Source organism: Panulirus ornatus, chromosome 12, assembly GCF_036320965.1.
Source record: "Panulirus ornatus isolate Po-2019 chromosome 12, ASM3632096v1, whole genome shotgun sequence".
Lineage (NCBI taxonomy): Eukaryota > Metazoa > Arthropoda > Malacostraca > Decapoda > Palinuridae > Panulirus > Panulirus ornatus.
This window is the reverse complement of record NC_092235.1, coordinates 24,808,939-24,829,995: the sequence shown is the minus strand read 5'-3', so window position 1 is coordinate 24,829,995 and position 21,057 is coordinate 24,808,939. Positions and strand designations below refer to the sequence as shown.

The following is a 21,057-nucleotide window of genomic DNA, read 5'->3' as shown; positions in this document are numbered from 1 at the left end:
TCATCCCTTGTTTAGTTTGTCATCTGTGGTCAGCTGCCAGAGCCTAGAATCCCTGCAGAATTTAGTTTGTGGTGGAAAATTTAATCTGTAGATTAATATACATTGCATCAAAATGGTTAATCATTTCATTGACACTAGCAGATTAGTTTCATATTTAGTTCACCTTATCCAGAGGAGAAAGTAGATTCATTTTCTGACTTTTCCAGTGGAGTTGTACAGGCCTGCAGTGTTTATATGAATACTTGAAGCTTTCTCGTGGTCGTTGCCTACCTCTCAAGGTAACTATATTTCACATTTTTTTGCTATGTCATGATTACAACATGTTCATTGACTAGAACTTGATTAATGATTGGTTTTTGTGTTGAATCCATCTCACTCTGTGTCTGCTGTGTATTCATGCATTATACTTGCTGTTCTTGGAGTATTATTTTACTGTATTATTATACTGTTTCCATTGAAAGACTTAGATATTTTAAAAGCTATATATCCTCTCAAAACGGAAGAGAAGAATACAACATCTGGGTGTTTGATTTAGTGGAAAGGTAATCCATTGTCTAATGGTATATGGCATAGTGTAAGGGTTAGCTAACCATATGGTAAGTTTGCATCATTGCATTGACTGCAGTATCTCAACAAAAAAGCACCATAAAATTTGGTGGTATCCTATAGCAAGTGTTTAATGCTGATGGACTGGTTTGTTGTAGAAGATGCCATACTAAACATTCCTCGCTTGCTCTAGAAATTAAAGTCAGATGGGACTGGATGATCAGGCTGTTAGTGACACCTTACTCCACCATGATCACTATTTACTATTCAATGAAGCCTTGGTCTTGCATGCCTGTCAACTCATAGGTCATGCACTCATGGTGTCCTCAAAGAAGATACAGTAATTTTTAGATCGCCTAAGTTATGAGGAGAAATATATAAGTATCATTTGGTGAGGAGAATGAACAAGAGTAATGTAAAGAAAGAAGTATCTTATAGGGTGGTTTTAGATTAAATTGTAGGCATATATTTTTACATATATTTTCTCTGCACAGGCATATCTTATTCTCAAAATTTATTTTTTTGGTAATTTTGATATTTTGTTCTCTAGACAGAGCTTGAGAAATATAGTCTTCGTTACTTGGACAATCCCCCGACAAGAGTAGGTAAGAGTGACAGTGTTTCGTGGGCAGGCCGTGTGTTCGCTGCAGTACCTCTACCGGGTATGGGAGGCAGTGGAGCTGAGGGCCGAGCTGAGGCTAGGGGACGCCAGCTCACCCAGCTCTTAGCTTTATCTCATAGCCTCATGGACTTCCTCTTCGATGGCATTGTAGAGGAGGAGGTGAGGTATTCTTTGTATATCATAATTTTTCTGTGAGGCTTGTGTTTTAGGGATAGTTTTCACCATATGTGTATGTCAATCATTATGTTTAGCAACACTAAAATTCCTTGATTGAGTTATTATCTTGTTATCTGTAATTCTCTTGTTTTGAGAATGGTCTACTGATTTTCTTTGTTCATTGACAAAGGCTCCAAACATTGCCAGGCCTTGAATGATGATAAAAAAGAGTGAATAAGAAGTGTGTGGAAGAAGAAAGTTAAGAGTAAATGTGAATAAGAGCAAGGTTATTAGGTACAGTAGGGTTGAGGGTCAAGTCAATTGGGAGGTGAGTTTGAATGGAGAAAAACTGGAGGAAGTGAAGTGTTTTAGATATCTGGGAGTGGATCTGGCAGCGGATGGAACCATGGAAGCGGAAGTGGATCATAGGGTGGGGGAGGGGGCGAAAATTCTGGGGGCCTTGAAGAATGTGTGGAAGTCGAGAACATTATTTCGGAAAGCAAAAATGGGTATGTTTGAAGGAATAGTGGTTCCAACAATGTTGTATGGTTGCGAGGCGTGGGCTGTGGATAGAGTAGTGCGCAGGAGGATGGATGTGCTGGAAATGAGATGTTTGAGGACAATGTGTGGTGTGAGGTGGTTTGATCGAGTGAGTAACGTAAGGGTAAGAGAGATGTGTGGAAATAAAAAGAGCGTGGTTGAGAGAGCAGAAGAGGGTGTTTTGAAGTGGTTTGGGCACATGGAGAGAATGAGTGAGGAAAGATTGACCAAGAGGATATATGTGTCGGAGGTGGAGGGAACGAGGAGAAGAGGGAGACCAAATTGGAGGTGGAAAGATGGAGTGAAAAAGATTTTGTGTGATCGGGGCCTGAACATGCAGGAGGGTGAAAGGAGGGCAAGGAATAGAGTGAATTGGAGCGATGTGGTATACCGGGGTTGACGTGCTGTCAGTGGATTGAATCAAGGCATGTGAAGTGTCTGGGGTAAACCATGGAAAGCTGTGTAGGTGTGTATATTTGCGTGTGTGGACGTATGTATATACATGTGTATGGGGGGGGGTTGGGACATTTCTTTCGTCTGTTTCCTTGCGCTACCTCGCAAACGCGGGAGACAGCGACAAAGTATAATAAAAAAAAAAAAATAAGAAAATAATGTAAGAGTCAAGATCTGAAAAAGAATATGAAAGGTTTGTTGAGAGATATAGAAAAAGAGGGGAGATGCAAGAGGTAAAGAAATGAAGAGATGTATGTATTAGATATGGAAAAGCTTAGTGTTAACATTTATCCTTGTTGTACAGTTTTAACAAGGCAGTCAGATTAGCAGTCCTGACATGAAGGACCTAGGTTTCCTGGTTTCACTTTATTTTCTAAAACAGGAGTTAGTTGATTGAAGATAAAGTATAGCTGAATATTACTACCATGTATTTTTTATTTCTTTCCAAGGCAGGATGTCATAAAAAAGCTTTGATTTTTGGACTTGTATAAATGTATTAGGTTTTAGTTGACTTGAAGTAAATGCTTAGCTGAACTCATATCTCATAACTGTAAGTAACCGTTCTTCTCTTTGACAGTCATATGAGCACACAAGAGAGCACACCCTCCGTCTACGAACCATTAATGCCCTTTTAGAAAGCAGTATTAACCCTATAAAAAGCTACCTGGCTGTTGTGATTCGACTAGTGAACTCCTTGAAGTTCATTGCTGAGATGATTACTTCAGACGTAAACACCACAATTACATTTGTTCCTTACAACTTGTTAGGAGCAATGTTCAGGTTATTGCAGGTAACATATGGCTTGTTATTGCTGTGGTTATTTCAGAGAAATCAATATTATTAGCACAATAGTTCCTTGTTATGTTCATATTTTTCTTTTGTTCCCTTTTTCTTTTTGTGATTGAATTGGATGAAAATAGCCATTGCTGAAACCATTTCTTAGAGCAGTCATACCAGGAATATCTAAACTGGAACACAATGTACAGAAACACATTAGGTTTTGTTTAGTTGAGAAAAGCCTTTGTATTATATATACATTACATGAGGCTTTGTTTTTGAGGTAATTCATGTTACATATATTTTCATTTCATTGTTTTTGATAGATGTTATGTAGGACCATCTATTATCAATACTCCATTCCCAATTTACTGTGTGAATCAGGTGTAAACTGTCTTTAACATTACTGATACACAGCCTCAGCCCTTTATCCTAGTGTGTTGCTATGAAATATGTTATCATTGCATCCTTTCTCAGTCATTCCTCCAACAACTTCATTTGAAATTATTGTACCCTGAGTCAGTTCAATCTACATGTCTTTTTTTTTTTGTGTTCAACCTCTCCTCCTAGTACTGTATACTGTACAGCTTTATATCTTCTCGACTAAATTGTCATCTTTCTTATGTTTTGTGTGACCATACAATTGTAAAAGATTTAATCATGCGCCTCTCTGGTGACTTACACCACATAACCTTTTTACATATTCATTCTGTCTAGCCTCCTGATTCTGACTTTACCATATAAATCATCCTTTTCTTCTGTTATTATATTTGGCGTGACCTGTATAAATTTGCATTTCACATTCATGCATCAGTGTTAGGACAGTTATCAGGCACCTGACCTAGTATATAGAACTAAAGATGAGTAATTTAGGAAGGCTGATAATCATTACAAGGAGGATGTCATTTAAAGGTTTGGTTTATATTGTTGACTTGAAGACCTTACTGAGTTTTATATCTGGATTATATGTTCAGGGGAGGTGATAACAAGTAGTGGTGATGTGAGAAGGAGATGGAGTGAGTATTTTGAAGGTTTGTTGAATGTGTTGGATGATAGAGTGGCAGATATAGGGTGTTTTGGTCGAGGTGGTGTGCAAAGTGAGAGGGTTAGGGAAAATGATTTGGTAAACAGAGAAGAGGTAGTAAAAGCTTTGCGGAAGATGAAAGCCAGCAAGGCAGCAGGTTTGGATGGTATTGCAGTGGAATTTATAAAAAAAAGGGGGTGACTGTATTGTTGACTGGTTAGTAAGGTTATTTAATGTATGTATGATTCATGGTGAGGTGCCTGAGGATTGGCGGAATGCGTGCGTAGTGCCATTGTACAAAGGCAAAGGGGATAAGAGTGAGTGCTCAAATTACAGAGGTATAAGTTTGTTGAGTATTCCTGGTAAATTATATGGGAGGGTATTGATTGAGAGGGTGAAGGCATGTACAGAGCATCAGATTGGGGAAGAGCAGTGTGGTTTCAGAAGTGGTAGAGGATGTGTGGATCAGGTGTTTGCTTTGAAGAATGCATGTGAGAAATACTTAGAAAAGCAAATGGATTTGTATGTAGCATTTATGGATCTGGAGAAGGCATATGGTGTGGGAGGCAAGTTGTTAGAAGCAGTGAAAAGTTTTTATCGAGGATGTAAGGCATGTGTATGTGTAGGAAGAGAGGAAAGTGATTGGTTCTCAGTGAATGTAGGTTTGCAGCAGGGGTGTGTGATGTCTCCATGGTTGTTTAATTTGTTTATGGATGGGGTTGTTAGGGAGGTGAATGCAAGAGTTTTGGAAAGAGGGGCAAGTATGAAGTCTGTTAAGGGATGAGAGAGCTTGGGAAGTGAGTCAGTTGTTTTTCGCTGATGATACAGCGCTGGTGGCTGATTCATGTGAGAAACTGCAGAAGCTGGTGACTGAGTTTGGTAAAGTGTGTGAAAGAAGAAAGTTGTGTAAATGTGAATAAGAGCAAGGTTATTAGGTACAGTAGGGTTGAGGGTCAAGTCAGTTGGGAGGTAAGTTTGAATGGAGAAAAACTGGAGGAAGTAAAGTGTTTCAGATATCTGGGAGTGGATCTGGCAGCGGATGGAACCATGGAAGCGGAAGTGAATCATAGGGTGGGGGAGGGGGCGAAAATCCTGGGAGCCTTGAAGAATGTTTGGAAGTTGAGAACATTATCTCGGAAAGCAAAAATGGGTATGTTTGAAGGAATAGTGGTTCCAACAATGTTGTATGGCTGCGAGGCGTGGGCTATGGATAGAGTTGTGCGCAGGAGGGTGGATGTGCTGGAAATGAGATGTTTGAGGACAATATGTGGTGTGAGGTGGTTTGATCGAGTAAGTAATGTAAGGGTAAGAGAGATGTGTGGAAATAAAGAGAGCATGGTTAAGAGAGCAGAAGAGGGTGTTTTGAAATGGTTTGGGCATATGGAGAGAATGAGTGAGGAAAGATTGACCAAGAGGCTATATGTGTCAGAGGTGGAGGGAACGAGGAGAAGTGGGAGACCAAATTGGAGGTGGAAAGAAGGGAGTGAAAAAGATTTTGAGTGATCGGGGCCTGAACATTCAGGAGGGTGAAAGGCGTGCAAGGAATAGAGTGAATTGGAACGATGTGGTATACCGGGGTTGACATGCTGTCAATGGATTTAATCAGGGCATGTGAAGCGTCTGGGGTAAACCATGGAAAGTTCTGTGGGGCCTGGATGTGGAAAGGGAGCTGTGGTGTCAGGCATTATTGCATGACAGCTAGAGACTGAGTGTGAACGAATTGGGCCTTTGTTGTCATTTCCTAGCGCTACCTCGCACACATGAGGGGGGAGGGGGATGTTATTCCATGTGTGGCAAGATGGCGATGGGAATGAATAAGGGCAGACAGTGTGAATTGTGTGCATGTATGTATGTGTCTGTGTGTGTATATATATGTGTACATTGAGATGTATGGGTATGTATATTTGCGTGTGTGGACGTGTATGTATATACATGTGTATGGGGGTGGATCGGGCCATTTCTTTCGTCTGTTTCCTTGCGCTACCTCGCAAACGTGGGAGACAGTGACTAAGCAAAATAAAAAAAAATAATAATAATGATAATGATATATAACTCACATTTTGTCTGCTTCATGTGCTAGTGTGTGATAGAATCATCCAATGCTTCTGTTAAGGATTTAGAATTAGGTAACTGACAACTAAAACAGAATGTACCTAGGTGTTATATGATCTTTTCCTTTTTAGTTGGAAAAGTAAAGCCTAGAAACTAGTCCATCATATTCTACAGTTTTTCTTTTGTCAAGGATATGATTATAGACTTTTACATGAACATATTTATTTTGCGTAGAAAAGAAAAATTTCCTAATTGTCTTGTATTTCTTTCTTACCTCTTCTCTGTTTCCTACCTAAATGAGGCAGCATCTGGAGAATAATAATTATACTAAAATAAGTTTTGGGAAAATTTTAGATAGGGAGTTGAATCAAAACTGATGAATTGAGCAATGAACTTGTGATGATCTATTAGGATATTGTTGTCATTCCATCATATTTTTGTGCATTTTTTTATAGGAGAATAATATAAAAGCTTGTCATAATCACAGCTCTCATTTTTCAGATATGTTTGTGAAAATATGTATGTAGACCATAAGATTATCCTTTAAATCTAGCACTAAGGAAATGCATATTTTTGTAAGTCAAAGTGTTCAGCAAACTTACTGTTACTTTCATTGCAGATGCAGGTAACAAAGCTGCAATCATATCACAGTCAGGAACATCAATTATTAACCTTTTTCATGCCAACTTTACATCAGCACTGCCTTTTGGTATTAAGAGATGCAGTCATAAGGTTTGTGAAATATGTCTATACTGTACTGAGAGATGCAATCATAAGGGATGTGAGTCATGTCTTAAATGTTAGTAAAGAATAGTAGGAGATTCAGTTACTCTATGGTCTCTAGATTTGATGCTTAAAAAGATTTCAAATGGGAGGGTTTCCTGAATTGTTTGCTATTGATGAAAAAATATATATTTTTTTGTATGTTTACTGTTTTTCATGATAGTGAGGTAGCATGAAGAACAAATGAAGAACAGCTTCATTCACTCACATCCACTGTCTAGATATCTTGTGTAATGCACCCAAACCAGACCCCCCTGTTAGTAGCCGGGCCCCACAGACCTTTCTCTTGTTTTTCCTGACCTCTTCATATGTCCTGGTTCTGCCAGTAGACAGCATGTTGTCCCCAATATACCACATTTTTTTCAGTTTACTCTGAATGTTCAGCCCATTTAGCAGTTGAAGCCTTTTCCATTCCAATCTTTCATCTTTCATTCAGTCCCCCAGTCTCTGTCTCCATATGTTCAAACCTTTTCATTAAACCTTGTTCACTTCTCTCAGCTATACTTTTTGTATTGCCACACCATTTTCTTACCCTATTGTTTCTTAATTGATCAACCCTCATAACACCAAGTATTGTCTTCAAAGTATTTTGTTTCCATCACATTCATTCTCTTTCCTCCTTTCTTATCAAGAGCCAATGCATTGCATCTGTACAACACCCACTTTCTCCAGGTTTTTTCTATTCAAATTCACACTGTCTTTTTCCCCTGCTAAACCAAATATCCTTGCTTTCATTCATTTTTATTCTTAACTTCATCCTTTCACACATACTCCCAAACCTTGACACAACCTTCTGCTGTTTCTCATTCGAATCTGCTACCAGCACCTGGCCATCAGCAAACAATAACTGACTCACTCCTTAACCTCAACAAACTGAATACCTGCTCCTCTCTTGAAGAGTCTTGCATTCACCTCCTTATAACCACATCCATAAACAAATTAAACAGCCTTGGTGACTTCACACACCCCTGCCACAAATTAAACAGCCTTGGTAACATCACACACCCCTGCCACAGACCCACTTTCACCTGAAGCCAATCATCTTCCTCTCTTCGTACTCGCACTTAGGCCTTACCCTCTTGGTAAAAATTCCTCACTGCTTATACAGTTGTAGGTAGCAGTTGGTAGACAGCCAACAACTACAGAGGTATATTGCCAGTACTACCTGTCTTGGTATCGGGAGGGTTAGTGACATATGCGTTGTGAGCTAGCACTTTAGTGTTGGCATTCTGTCCATAAACATACAATCTCTCCTTGTCATACATAACTCTTTACAATACATAACTTGCTCAGCTCATTCTTCATAACTCTAGATTTTCCTGCAGTGAGCACAAATTGCTGGCCCTACCTTTTGGCAAAATGGTAGGAACAATAGACAGAAGTAGTTGGTAGGAATATTTAATCAGGAGCATTAGGTAGAAGTAGTATGTAGGAATATTAGGCAGAAACATTAGGTAGTAGTCAGTGGGAACATTCAGATGGAGCTTCTGCAGACACTGTTAGAATTATTCTCTGCTAGTAGCCTGTTATGGGTGAGGCACTAAAGGCAAAGAAGCGGTGCTGGAGTTCTCTAGTTATGAGACTCTAATGCCAAGGCCACTCTCTTGAGGGAGTTCCAGTTGGGAAAAGGTGTCAGATATATAGGTAGGTGGATAGCTTTTGACAGCTTTCCTCCCACACCATGTATTCATAGCAGTTTCCACAGAGCATATCTCTCAACCTTGTCATACAATGTCTCAGGAGTTCACTTCTCTTCCTTAATCCTTATGTTGGGAGCTGCACAAGCTTTAATAATCACCCACTTCTTGTATTCCACTTTCATTTTTACCCAGATCAGTGTGGGGCTCATTTACTTTACACTCCACACATTCCCACAACTCCTCCTTGAGCAGTTGTGTTTCCTTAGCTCTCACCTTCACACTAACTCTTAATTTTACCTCGAAGACATTTCCTAGTCTTTCTTCCACCTACCCTTTTTGTTTTGTTTCACTCACAGCTAGAATATCCAGGTCCCTCTCATACTGCCTATATCTCCCTTCTCATCTTGGTTACATCCACACAATCAGACATCCCAGCCTGAGCCTTTGAAGAGGATGAGGACTCCTTGCTTGGCTCCTTCATCTGTTCCAACTTATAGAAACTTCAAATACACATTCTTTTCTCCTTGTATGCCACTTTACTTTAAATACAGATGAAATAGAGTGAGTAAAATCAGTCTTTTTAAGTTATTTGGTATGATAAACAGTTTGTTATTTATGATTCTGTTTAGCAGCTGTCAAACAGCAATACCCTTATTCTTGCTAGCATTGGTGAAAGTATTGATATGTACTTTGGAGTGATTACTGGCCTTCTCCTGTCTACTGTCGAGTCATATGTGGTGGACAGTCATGAATGGTGTACAAGTGGCCTGCAGACAAGGATTATTGCATACTATGTAATGGCCAGTATTATACAAGTGTCTCATGGCAAGCATGCACCACCTATCAAGTTTATAGAATTAATTCTTCAAGACGTGGTGCCCAGGAATCAGGAAGTTAAATTACAGGTCAGTGACTCTGAATATTGTAGAAGTGTTTGGGCACAGGTGACTCATGTACTAAATAGTTTTTGATGAAAAACCAGTGCTAATTAACACTGTCATTTTTTAATCTAATCTAAGCCATGAACATTCATATTCATATATGTTTTCAGTAGTTCTACAAAAGAACAATTTTAGCAACATGATCTGCGATGTGAAAGTAATACAGGGGCCAATGTTCATGGTCTTCACTAACAGTTGTGCAAGTAGAATTAATTGCATTTTATTGTTAAAGATCAAATATAGGAATGCTTTTTACTTGGCTATAGTATGAATATTATATATAAGGAATGTAAACTGTCTTAGAATGCATTTTTCATTATTTTTGCTCTTCACAGTATTCATATGCATGTTTTACCTAAATGTTCGTCTGTACTTAATGTTTCTCATATATGATGCAAGTAGTGCAGCAAATTGATGTATGTAATATAATCAGCATCACAAGTTACTATTAAGTTCATATTTTCAAACAATAATGTATTCTCGACTCATGTACTGAGTTATTTGCATTATCAAGGATATTCTTTTGGTAAAAGGTACTTGCAAGTGAAAATTGAAATATTTAGCCATGTTTGGAGTACTATATTTAGTTTCATATTGCATGTGGTATTGGAAGAGATGTTTCTTTCTGAGGATGGTAACACTGTATTGTATATGTATAACTGAATTCTTAATTACGTAATGAATATATCTATATCATACATTTAAAGCAGGAAGGCATACATATTCAAAAATGAGATTATTATTATTATACTTTGTTGCTGTCTCCCGTGTTAGCGAGGTAGTGCAAGGAAACAGACGAAAGAATGGCCCAACCCACCCACATACACATGTATATACATATACAACCACATGTACATATACATACCTATACATCTCAACATATACATATATATACACACACAGACATATACATATATACACATACACATAATTCATACTGTCGGCCCTTATTCATTCCCATCGCCACCCTGCCATACATGAAATGAAAACCCCCTCCCCATTCATGCACACGAGGTAGTGCCAGGAAAAGACAATAAAGGCCACATTCGTTCACACTCAGTCTAGCTATCATGTATAATGCACCGAAACCACAGCTCCCTTTCCACATCCAGGCCCCACAAATCTTTCCATGGTTTACCCCAGACGCTGCACATGCCCAGGTTCAATCCATTGACAGCACGTCGACCCCGGTATACCACATCGTTCCAATTCCCTCTTATTTCGTGCACGCCTTTCACCCTCCTGCATGTTTAGGCTCCGATCACTCAGAATCTTTTTCTCTCCATCTTTCCACCTCCAATTTGGTCTCCCACTTCTTGTTCCCTCCACCTCTGACACATATATCCTCCTTGTCAATCTTTCCTCACTCATTCTCTCCATGTGACCAAACCATTTCAAAACACCCTCTTCTGCTCTCTCAACCACACTCTTTTTTAACCACACATCTCTTTTTACCCTATCATTACTTACTCGATCAAACCACCTTACACTACATATTGTCCTCAAACATCTCATTTCCAGCACATCCACCCTCCTCCGCACAGCTCTATCTATAGCCCACATCTCGCAACCATATAACATTGTTGGAAACACCATTCCTTCAAACCACCATTTTTGCTTTCCAAGATAACATTCTCATCTTACACACATTTTTCAACACTCCCAGAGCTTTTGCCCCCTCCCCCACCCTATGATTCACTTCCGCTTCCATGGTTCCATCTGCTGCCAAATCCACTCCCAGATATCTAAAACCCTTCACTTCCTCCATTTTTTTCTCCATTCAAACTTACCTCCCAGTTGACATGTCCCTCAACCCTACTGTACCTAATAACCTTGCTCTTATTCACATTTACTCTCAACTTTCTTCTTTCACACATTTTACTAAACTCAGTCACCATATATATATATATATCTTTTCTTTCTTTCAAACTATTCGCCATTTCCCGCTTTAGCGAGGTAGCGTTAAGAACAGAGAACTGGGCCTTTGAGGGAATATCCTCACCTGGCCCCCTTCTCTGTTCCTTCTTTTGGAAAAAAAAAAAATAAAAAAATAAAAAAAAATAATGAGAGGCATATATATATGTATGTATGTATGTATATGTTGAGATGTATAGGTATGTATATATGCGTGTGCGGACGTGTATGTATATACATGTGTATGTGGGTGTGTTGGGCCATTCTTTCGTCTGTTTCCTTGCGCTACCTCGCTAACATGGGAGACAGTGTTATTGGATTACGTGTTAATTGATAGGCGCGCGAAAGAGAGACTTTTGGATGTTAATGTGCTGAGAGATGCAACTGGAGGGATGTCTGATCATTATCTTGTGGAGGCGAAGGTGAAGATTTGCAGGGGTTTTCAGAAAAGAAGAGAGAATGTTGGAGTGAAGAGAGTGGTGAGAGTAAGTGAGCTTGGGAAGGAGACTGAGTACAGAATGGAAAAAGGTGAGAACAAAGGAGGTAAGGGGAGTGGGGGAGGAATGGGATGTATTTAGGGAAGCAGTGATGGCTTGCGCAAAAGATGCTTGTGGCAGGAGAAGTGTGGGAGGTAGGTTGATTCTAAAAGGTAGTGAGTGGTGGGATGAAGAAGTAAGATTATTAGTGAAAGAGAAGAGAGAGGCATATGGACGATTTTTGCAGGGAGAAAATGCAAATGAGTGGGAGATGTATAAATGAAAGAGGCAGGAGGTCAAGAGAAAGGTGCAAGAGGTGAAAAAGAGGGCAAATTGGGGTGAGAGAGTATCATTAAATTTTAGGGAGAATAAAAAGATGTTTTAGAAGGAGGTAAATAAAGTGCGTAAGACAAGGGAGCAAATGGGAACTTCAGTGAAGGGGTCTAATGGGGAGGTGATAACAAGTAGTGGTGATGTGAGAAGGAGATGGAGTGAGTATTTTGAAGTTTTGTTGAATGTGTTTGATGATAGAGTGGCAGATATAGGGTGTTTTGGTCGAGGTGGTGTGCAAAGTGAGAGGGTTAGGGAAAATGATTTGGTAAACAGAGAAGAGGTAGTAAAAGCTTTGCGGAAGATGAAAGCCAGCAAGGCAGCAGGTTTGGATGGTATTGCAGTGGAATTTATTAAAAAAGGGGGTGACTGTATTGTTGATTGGTTGGTAAGGTTATTTAGTGTATGTATGATTCATGGTGAGGTGCCTGAGGATTGGCAGCATGCGTGCATAGTGCCATTGTACAAAGGCAAAGGGGATAAGAGTGAGTGCTCAAATTACAGAGGTATAAGTTTGTTGAGTATTCCTGGTAAATTATATGGGAGGGTATTGATTGAGAGGTTGAAGGCTTGTACAGAGCATCAGATTGGGGAAGAGCAGTGTGGTTTCAGAAGTGGTAGAGGATGTGTGGATCAGGTGTTTGCTTTGAAGAATGTATGTGAGAAATACTTAGAAAAGCAAATGGATTTGTATGTAGCATTTATGGATCTGGAGAATGCATATGATAGAGTTAATAGAGATCCTCTGTGGAAGATATTAAGGGAGGCAAGTTGTTAGAAGCAGTGAAAAGTTTTTATCAAGGATGTAAGGCATGTGTATGTGTAGGAAGAGAGGAAAGTGATTGGTTCTCAGTGAATGTAGGTTTGCGGCAGGGGTGTGTGATGTCTCCATGGTTGTTTAATTTGTTTATGGATGGGGTTGTTAGGGAGGTGAATGCAAGAGTTTTGGAAAGAGGGGCAAGTATGCAGTCTGTTGTGGATGCGAGAGCTTGGGAAGTGAGTTAGTTGTTGTTCACTGATGATACAGCGCTGGTGGCTGATTCATGTGAGAAACTGCAGAAGCTGGTGACTGAGTTTGGTAAAGTGTGTGAAAGAAGAAAGTTAAGAGTAAATGTGAATAAGAGCAAGGTTATTAGGTACAGTAGGGTTGAGGGTCAAGTCAACTGGGAGGTAAGTTTGAATGGAGCAAAACTGGAGGAAGTAAAGTGTTTTAGATATCTGGGAGTGGATCTGGCAGCGGATGGAACCATGGAAGCGGAAGTGAATCATAGGGTGGGGGAGGGGGTGAAAATTCTGGGAGCTTTGAAGAATGTTTGGAAGTCGAGAACATTGTCTCGGAAAGCAAAAATGGGTATGTTAGAAGGAATAGTTGTGTGGCTGCGAGGCGTGGGCTATGGATAGAGTTGTGCGCAGGAGGGTAGATGTGCTGGAAATGAGATGTTTGAAGACAATATGTAGTGTGAGGTGGTTTGATCGAGTAAGTAATGTAAGGGTAAGAGAGATGTGTGGAAATAAAAAGAGTGTGCTTGAGAGAGCAGAAGAGGGTGTTTTGAAATGGTTTGGTCACATGGAGAGAATGAGTGAGGAAAGATTGACCATGAGGATATATGTGTCAGAGGTGGAGGGAACGAGAAGTGGGAGACCAAATTGGAGGTGGAAAGATTGAGTGAAAAAGATTTTGAGTCTTCGGGGCCTGAACATGCAGGAGGGTGAAAGGCGTGGAAGGAATGGAGTGAATTGGAACGATGTGGTATACCAGGGTCGACGTGCTGTCAGTGGATTGAACCAGGGCATGCGAAGCGTCTGGGGTAAACCATGGAAAGTTCTGTGGGGCCTGGATATGGAAAGGGAGCTGTGGTTTCGGTGCATTATTACATGACAGCTAGAGACTGAGTGTGAATGAATGGGGCCTTTGTTGTCTTTTCCTAGCGCTACCTCGCACACATGAGGGGGGAGGGGATTGTTATTTCATGTGTGGGGAGGTGGCGATGGGAATGAATAAAGGCAGACAGTATGAATTAAGTACATGTGTATATATGTTTATGTCTGTGTGTGTATATATATGTGTACATTGAGATGTATAGGTATGTATATTTGCGTGTGTGGATGTGTATGTATATACATGTGTATATGGGTAGGTTGGGCCATTCTTTCGTCTGTCTCCTTGCGCTACCTCGCTAACGCGGGAGACAGCGACAAAGCAAAATAATAAGTGAATAAATAATAATAATACATGTAGGAAGAGAGGAAAGTGATTGGTTCTCAGTGAATGTAGGTTTGCGGCAGGGATGTGTGATGTCTCCATGGTTGTTTAATTTGTTTATGGATGGGGTTGTTAGTGAGGTGAATTCAAGAGTTTTGGAAAGAGGGGCAAGTATGCAGTCTGTTGTGGATGAGAGAGCTTAGGAAGTGAGTCAGTTGTTGTTTGCTGATGATACAGCACTGATGGCTGATTCATGTGAGAAACTGCAGAAGCTGGTGACTGAGTTTGGTAAAGTGTTTGAAAGAAGAAAGTTGAGAGTAAATGTGAATAAGAGCAAGGTTATTAGGTACAGTAGGGTTGAGGGTCAAGTCAATTGGGAGATAAGATTAAATGGAGAAAAACTGGAGGAAGTGAAGTGTTTTAGATATCTGAGAGTGGATTTGGCAGCGGATGGAACCATGGAAGCGGAAGTGAATCATAGGGTGGGGGAGGGGGTGAAAATTTCTGGGAGCCTTGAAGAATGTGTGGAAGTCGAGAACATTAACTCGAAAGGCAAAAATGGGTATGTTAGAAGGAATAGTGGTTCCAACAATGTTGTATGATTGCGAGGCATGGGCTATGGATAGAGTTGTGCGCAAGAGAGTGCATGCGCTCGAAATGAGATGTTTGAGGACAGTATGTGGTGTGAGGTGGTTTGATCGAGTAAGTAATAATAGGGTAAGAGAGATGTGTGGTAATAAAAAGAGCATGGTTGAAAGATCAGAAGAGGGTGTTTTGAAATGGTTTGGTCACATGGAGAGAATGAGTGAGGAAAGATTGACCAAGAGGATATATGTGTCAGAGGTGGAGGGAACAAGGAGAAGTGGGAGACCAAATTGGAGGTGGAAAGATTGAGTGAAAAAGATTTTGAGTGATTGGGGCCTGAACATGCAGGAGGGTGAAAGGCATGCAAGGAATAGAGTGAATTGGAACGATGTGGTATACCGGGGTCGACGTGCTGTCAATGGATTGACTCAGGGCATATGAAGTGTCTGGGGTAAACCATGGAAAGTTGTGTGGGGCCTGGATGTGGAAAGGGAGCTGTGGTTTCGGTGCATTATTACATGACAGCTAGAGACTGAGCGTGAACGATTGGGGCCTTTGTTGTCTTTTCCTAGCGCTACTTCTCACACATGTGGGGGGAGGGGGTTGTTATTCCATGTGTGGCGAGGTGGCGATGGGAATGAATAAAGGCAGACAGTATGAATCATGTACATGTGTATATATGTATATGTCTGTGTGTGTATATATATGTATACATTGAGATGTATAGGTATGTATATTTGCATGTGTGGACGTTTATGTATATACATGTGCATGTGGGTGGGTTGGGCCATTCTTTCGTCTGTTTCCTTGTGCTTCCTCGCTAACGCGGGAGACAGCGACAAAGCAAAATAAATAAAAATAATGAATAATAATAATGATAATGATAATAATGATAATAATAACAAGTAATGGAAGTAATGTAAGGATAAGAGAGATGTGTGGAAATAAAAAGTGTGGTTGAGAGAGCAGAAGAGGGTGTTTTGAAATGGTTTGGTCACATGGAGAGAATGAGTGAGGAAAGATTGACCAAGAGGATATATGTGTCAGAGGTGGAGGGAACAAGGAGAAGTGGGAGACCAAATTGGAGGTGGAAAGATGGAGTGAAAAAGATTTTGAGTGATCGGGGCCTGAACATGCAGGAGGGTGAAAGGCGTGCAAGGAATAGAGTGAATTGGAACGATGTGGTATACTGGGGTCGACGTGCTGTCAATGGATTGAACCAGGGCATGTGAAGTGTCTGGGGTAAACCATGGAAAGTTGTGTGGGGCCTGGATGTGGAAAGGGAGCTGTGGTTTCGGTGCATTATTACATGACAGCTAGAGACTTGAGTGTGAATGAATGTGGCCTTTGTTGTTTTTCCTAGCGCTACCTCACACACATGAGGGGGTAGGGGGTTGTTATTTCATGTGTGGCAAGGTGGCAGTGGGAATAAATAAAGGCAGACAGTATGAATTATGTACATGTGTATATATGTATTTGTCTGTGTGTGTATAATGTATACATTGAGATGTATAGGTATGTATATTTGCATGTGTGGACGTGTATGTATATACATGTGTATGTGGGTGGGTTGGGCCATTCTTTCGTCTGTTTCCTTGTGCTACCTCGCTAACGCGGGAGACAGCGACAGAGCAAAATAAATAAAATAAAAATGAATAAAAATAATGATAATAATACTTGCATGCAGAAAGTCAGAAATAGAGTGTGTTTTTGTACTAGTTCGCTGTTTCCTGTATAGCAAAGTAGTGCCAGGAACAGAAGAGTGGCCTTTCTCTAGGTCCCAGTCCATATCTTAGCCTCACAGACCTTTCAGTGGTTTTCCCTGACTGCTTCATGTGCCTTGGTGTAGCCCACTGACAGCAAGTCACCCCTCTTTATGCCACATTGCTCCACTTCACTCAGTCCTGTGCATGCCTTTCATCATATTCAGCTCCCAGTAATTCAAAGGCTCATTGACCCCATCCTTCCATTTTCTTGGTTGATGTCTTGCATCCATATAGCATATTTGGACTATTGTACCATCAAACATACCCATTTCTGTTCTGACAGCAAGAGTGACCTCTTTTCTTGCACTCATTGTATTCAGAACCATTTGTTCCCTTACCCACCCTACAATTCACTTAAGTTATCATCATTCCACGTGTTAGCATGCCCACCCTTGGGTATCTAAAGCACTTTACTTTGCAGGGTCTCTCCACTCTCTGGTTGAACAACTAATCACACAAAGCTGTTGTTCCCCCGCACTGAATCTCAGAACCTTACTTTTATTCCCAGTACTTCTCAACTTCCTCCTTTAACACTCCCAGACCTAGACACCAGTTTCTGCAGTTTCTCATTGAAGGACAAATATGACAACCGTTTCAGTACTACACACAAAACAGCATTAAAAGATTTTCAATTAAATCATCCATTGCATTTTGGAGTATCCACCCAGCTACTTTTAGCATCACATCCAACACACCTGACATCCACACAACACAAATAACATTAACACTAAGCCACACCGAAAATCAGTACACTCAAAGTATTAGGTTTGCGGCAGGGGTGTGTGATGTCTCCATGGTTGTTTAATCTGTTTATGGATGGGGTTGTTAGGGAGGTAAATGCAAGAGTTTTGGAAAGAGGGGCAAGTATGAAGTGTGTTGGGGATGAGAGAGCTTGGGAAGTGAGTCAGTTGTTGTTCGCTGATGATACAGCGCTGGTGGCTGATTCATGTGAGAAACTGCAGAAGCTGGTGACTGAGTTTGGTAAAGTGTGTGGAAGAAGAAAGTTAAGAGTAAATGTGAATAAGAGCAAGGTTATTAGGTACAGTAGGGTTGAGGGTCAAGTCAATTGGGAGGTGAGTTTGAATGGAGAAAAACTGGAGGAAGTGAAGTGTTTTAGATATCTGGGAGTGGATCTGGCAGCGGATGGAACCATGGAAGCGGAAGTGGATCATAGGGTGGGGGAGGGGGCGAAAATTCTGGGGGCCTTGAAGAATGTGTGGAAGTCGAGAACATTATCTCGGAAAGCAAAAATGGGTATGTTTGAAGGAATAGTGGTTCCAACAATGTTGTATGGTTGCGAGGCGTGGGCTATGGATAGAGTTGTGTGCAGGAGGATGGATGTGCTGGAAATGAGATGTTTGAGGACAATGTGTGGTGTGGACAATGTGTGGTGTGAGGTGGTTTGATCGAGTGAGTAATGTAAGGGTAAGAGAGATGTGTGGAAATAAAAAGAGCGTGGTTGAGAGAGCAGAAGAGGGTGTTTTGAAGTGGTTTGGGCACATGGAGAGAATGAGTGAGGAAAGATTGACCAAGAGGATATATGTGTCGGAGGTGGAGGGAACGAGGAGAAGAGGGAGACCAAATTGGAGGTGGAAAGATGGAGTGAAAAAGATTTTGTGTGATCGGGGCCTGAACATGCAGGAGGGTGAAAGGAGGGCAAGGAATAGAGTGAATTGGAGCGATGTGGTATACAGGGGTTGACGTGCTGTCAGTGGATTGAATCAAGGCATGTGAAGTGTCTGGGGTAAACCATGGAAAGCTGTGTAGGTATGTATATTTGCGTGTGTGGACGTATGTATATACATGTGTATGGGGGGGAGGTTGGGCCATTTCTTTCGTCTGTTTCCTTGCGCTACCTTGCAAACGCGGGAGACAGCGACAAAGTATAATAAAAAAATAAAAAAGTAAATCAAAGTATTAACAAATGTCGCATTCAGATTGTAAAAGGAATTGCTAAATATAGCGCATACCACAATAGATTATGTTAGCCCAAGCAGTCTTTGAAGAATATTTTGTAGTTTGAGCATAAATTGCAGACTGATGTACAGTGTCATTCCATGTACAGAAAAGAATAGCCAGTGGGAAAGGAGACAAATTCTTTTCATTGGTAGTGGTTGAAGTTGTGTTAACAACCATAAAAAATAACATGCACATATGCCTACCTTTGTAGTTTATGATAACTCTCATAATCCTTGGTTAAGTCAATTATTCTTTAGTATTCAAAGTTTATTTCCTTAGTTACATATTGTAAAGGGTTTGCAACTATCATATGGCATTGAAACTTGTCTTTGAATTTACAAAACACAGACATGTATTAATTCATCTGATTGTTCTGACTTTATAGAACAAACAAGATGAGAGACTCTCTTCCAACTCCAATCAGAAAAAGAGAAGCAAGAAGGACTATACTGGTGCTGGGATCGGTAAAGTTTCCAGCAGTCAAACAAGGCCCACACATTGTCCGGAATACTTTTCTTGTGCAGCAAGAGTTGCTTTAAGTTTGGTCAAAACCTTGTTTACTTATGCTACACATTCCTTGACAGAAAAATCCCAGCAGGTAAGTTTTATTCTTATGATGGGCAACTAAGTAATATGCCATGAAGTGAGCTCTTACTCCAGATGCCTGTTCCAGTACTTTGTTAGATAATTGATATGTATTTCTGGTAATTGACAATAGTTGGAAGATAAGGTAGGGACTACAAAGTGTCATATTTGGATAATAAAACAGGGTAACATAAGTAGATTGGGATGTGCATTCATAGGTTTTTGTGGAAGCATGAATAGTAGTAATTGAACTAAAGTGCTAAACCAATATTTTTTCTGCTTTAGACTATGTATATTACAAACTCTAGTCTTACTTATGTTTAGAGGCCATTTTAGACATCCATATTCCAAATGGAACTTAAAGATCCCAATCACTAAATGCTCATTTTTATCCTTTGTTTTTCTCAGTTAATTCAGACGAGTTTAATGAATGTGACTTCAACTGTAATAGGGGCAGCCAGATTACCAGACATATACATGGATGGAAGAACCAGAGCAGAATTGTATAAAACTTTAGCCAGTGTAGTGACTCATCCACACTCAGCATTTCCACCGGCATATACAATGATAATGCATTTGCTTCAAAGTGGACTTCATGACCCTGATATACTGGTGAGTGTATGAAATATTATCTCCATGCGAGTAGGATGGGAGGAAAGTAAGTGGTTCATGGTGAAAATGGGTCTGCTTCAAGTATGTGATGTGCCCATGGTGGTTTAATCTTTTTAACAGACTGGTTAATGAGGAAGGTAAATGAAAGGTTCATAGAGAAAGGGGCAGAGCTTTGGTTTGCTGGGAGTAGCAGAGCATTGGAGGCAAATCATTTACTGTTTGCTAATGGCATTGGCTCCATTGGGAACCTTCAGAATTTGGGAGAGTGTGAAAGGAGAAATTTGAGAATGAATGTGACTAAAATTAACTAGGTAAGGAGGGAAATGAAACAAAATAGTTTAAGTTTGAATGGAGAGGGCCTAGAAAAGGGAGAGGTAGGTGCCCAGGACTGGAAATGTCATTTTGATTGAACCATGTCAGGTGAAGTGAGTTATAGGATGGAGGAGGGGGCTAATGTCTTGGGTGTATAAAGGAGCGCATTGAAGGAGAGGTTAGTGTGCGCCAGAGCAAAGATGGATATTTTTGAAGGCATAGTGTTCCCAGCAATTTTCTATGGATGTCAGGCTTGGGCCTTGAATGCAAAAGAAAGGAATAGGATAAACTTTCAAATAAATGCATGAGGATATTATAGTATATGGTTTGAGTTGGGTTGATCAAGGAAGGAATGACAGTAGGAAAGAGGTATGATAGCACATTCGGGTTGAGAGAGCTGACCAAAGTGTGCTAAAATGGTTGGAATATGTGGAGAGGATGGATGACGAATGACTGATTCAAAAGATCCATTCATCAGAAGTAAGTTGGAGTTCTGTACCTACTTTTAAGTACCATTGACAAGAAAGGCAGAGCTGACATTCAGCACTTACCACGATTTGATTGATGAATGATAATGTTTCTCACCTCCACCAAGAGCCTTACATAATATTCAGTCCAAGAGTCATTAAAGATGAACCTCAATTGTATATCTGGTTTTCCTTTATTTATTTTCTTGGTTTTATATTAAAGAATACCCAATGTTCATTGACTTGTGTAAATTTGGTATGATATCTTTTTGGCATGATTCCGGGTATATTTGCTAACTTGATAATTTTATGTC

The 21,057-nt window shown here is 40.3% G+C and overlaps 1 protein-coding gene across 1 annotated transcript in view; it reads left to right on the top strand.

The window, feature by feature from the left end:
• LOC139751883 (uncharacterized) overlaps window positions 1–21,057 on the top strand; it is a 43,795-nt gene that overhangs the window by 8,921 nt on the left and 13,817 nt on the right. Inside the window, exons 5-11 of the mRNA XM_071667541.1 lie at window positions 207–278; window positions 1,097–1,327; window positions 2,895–3,107; window positions 6,790–6,902; window positions 9,258–9,498; window positions 19,153–19,365; window positions 19,761–19,964. Of these exons, the coding sequence (XP_071523642.1) occupies window positions 207–278; window positions 1,097–1,327; window positions 2,895–3,107; window positions 6,790–6,902; window positions 9,258–9,498; window positions 19,153–19,365; window positions 19,761–19,964 (1,287 nt within the window). The remainder of the gene's footprint in view (window positions 1–206; window positions 279–1,096; window positions 1,328–2,894; window positions 3,108–6,789; window positions 6,903–9,257; window positions 9,499–19,152; window positions 19,366–19,760; window positions 19,965–21,057) is intronic.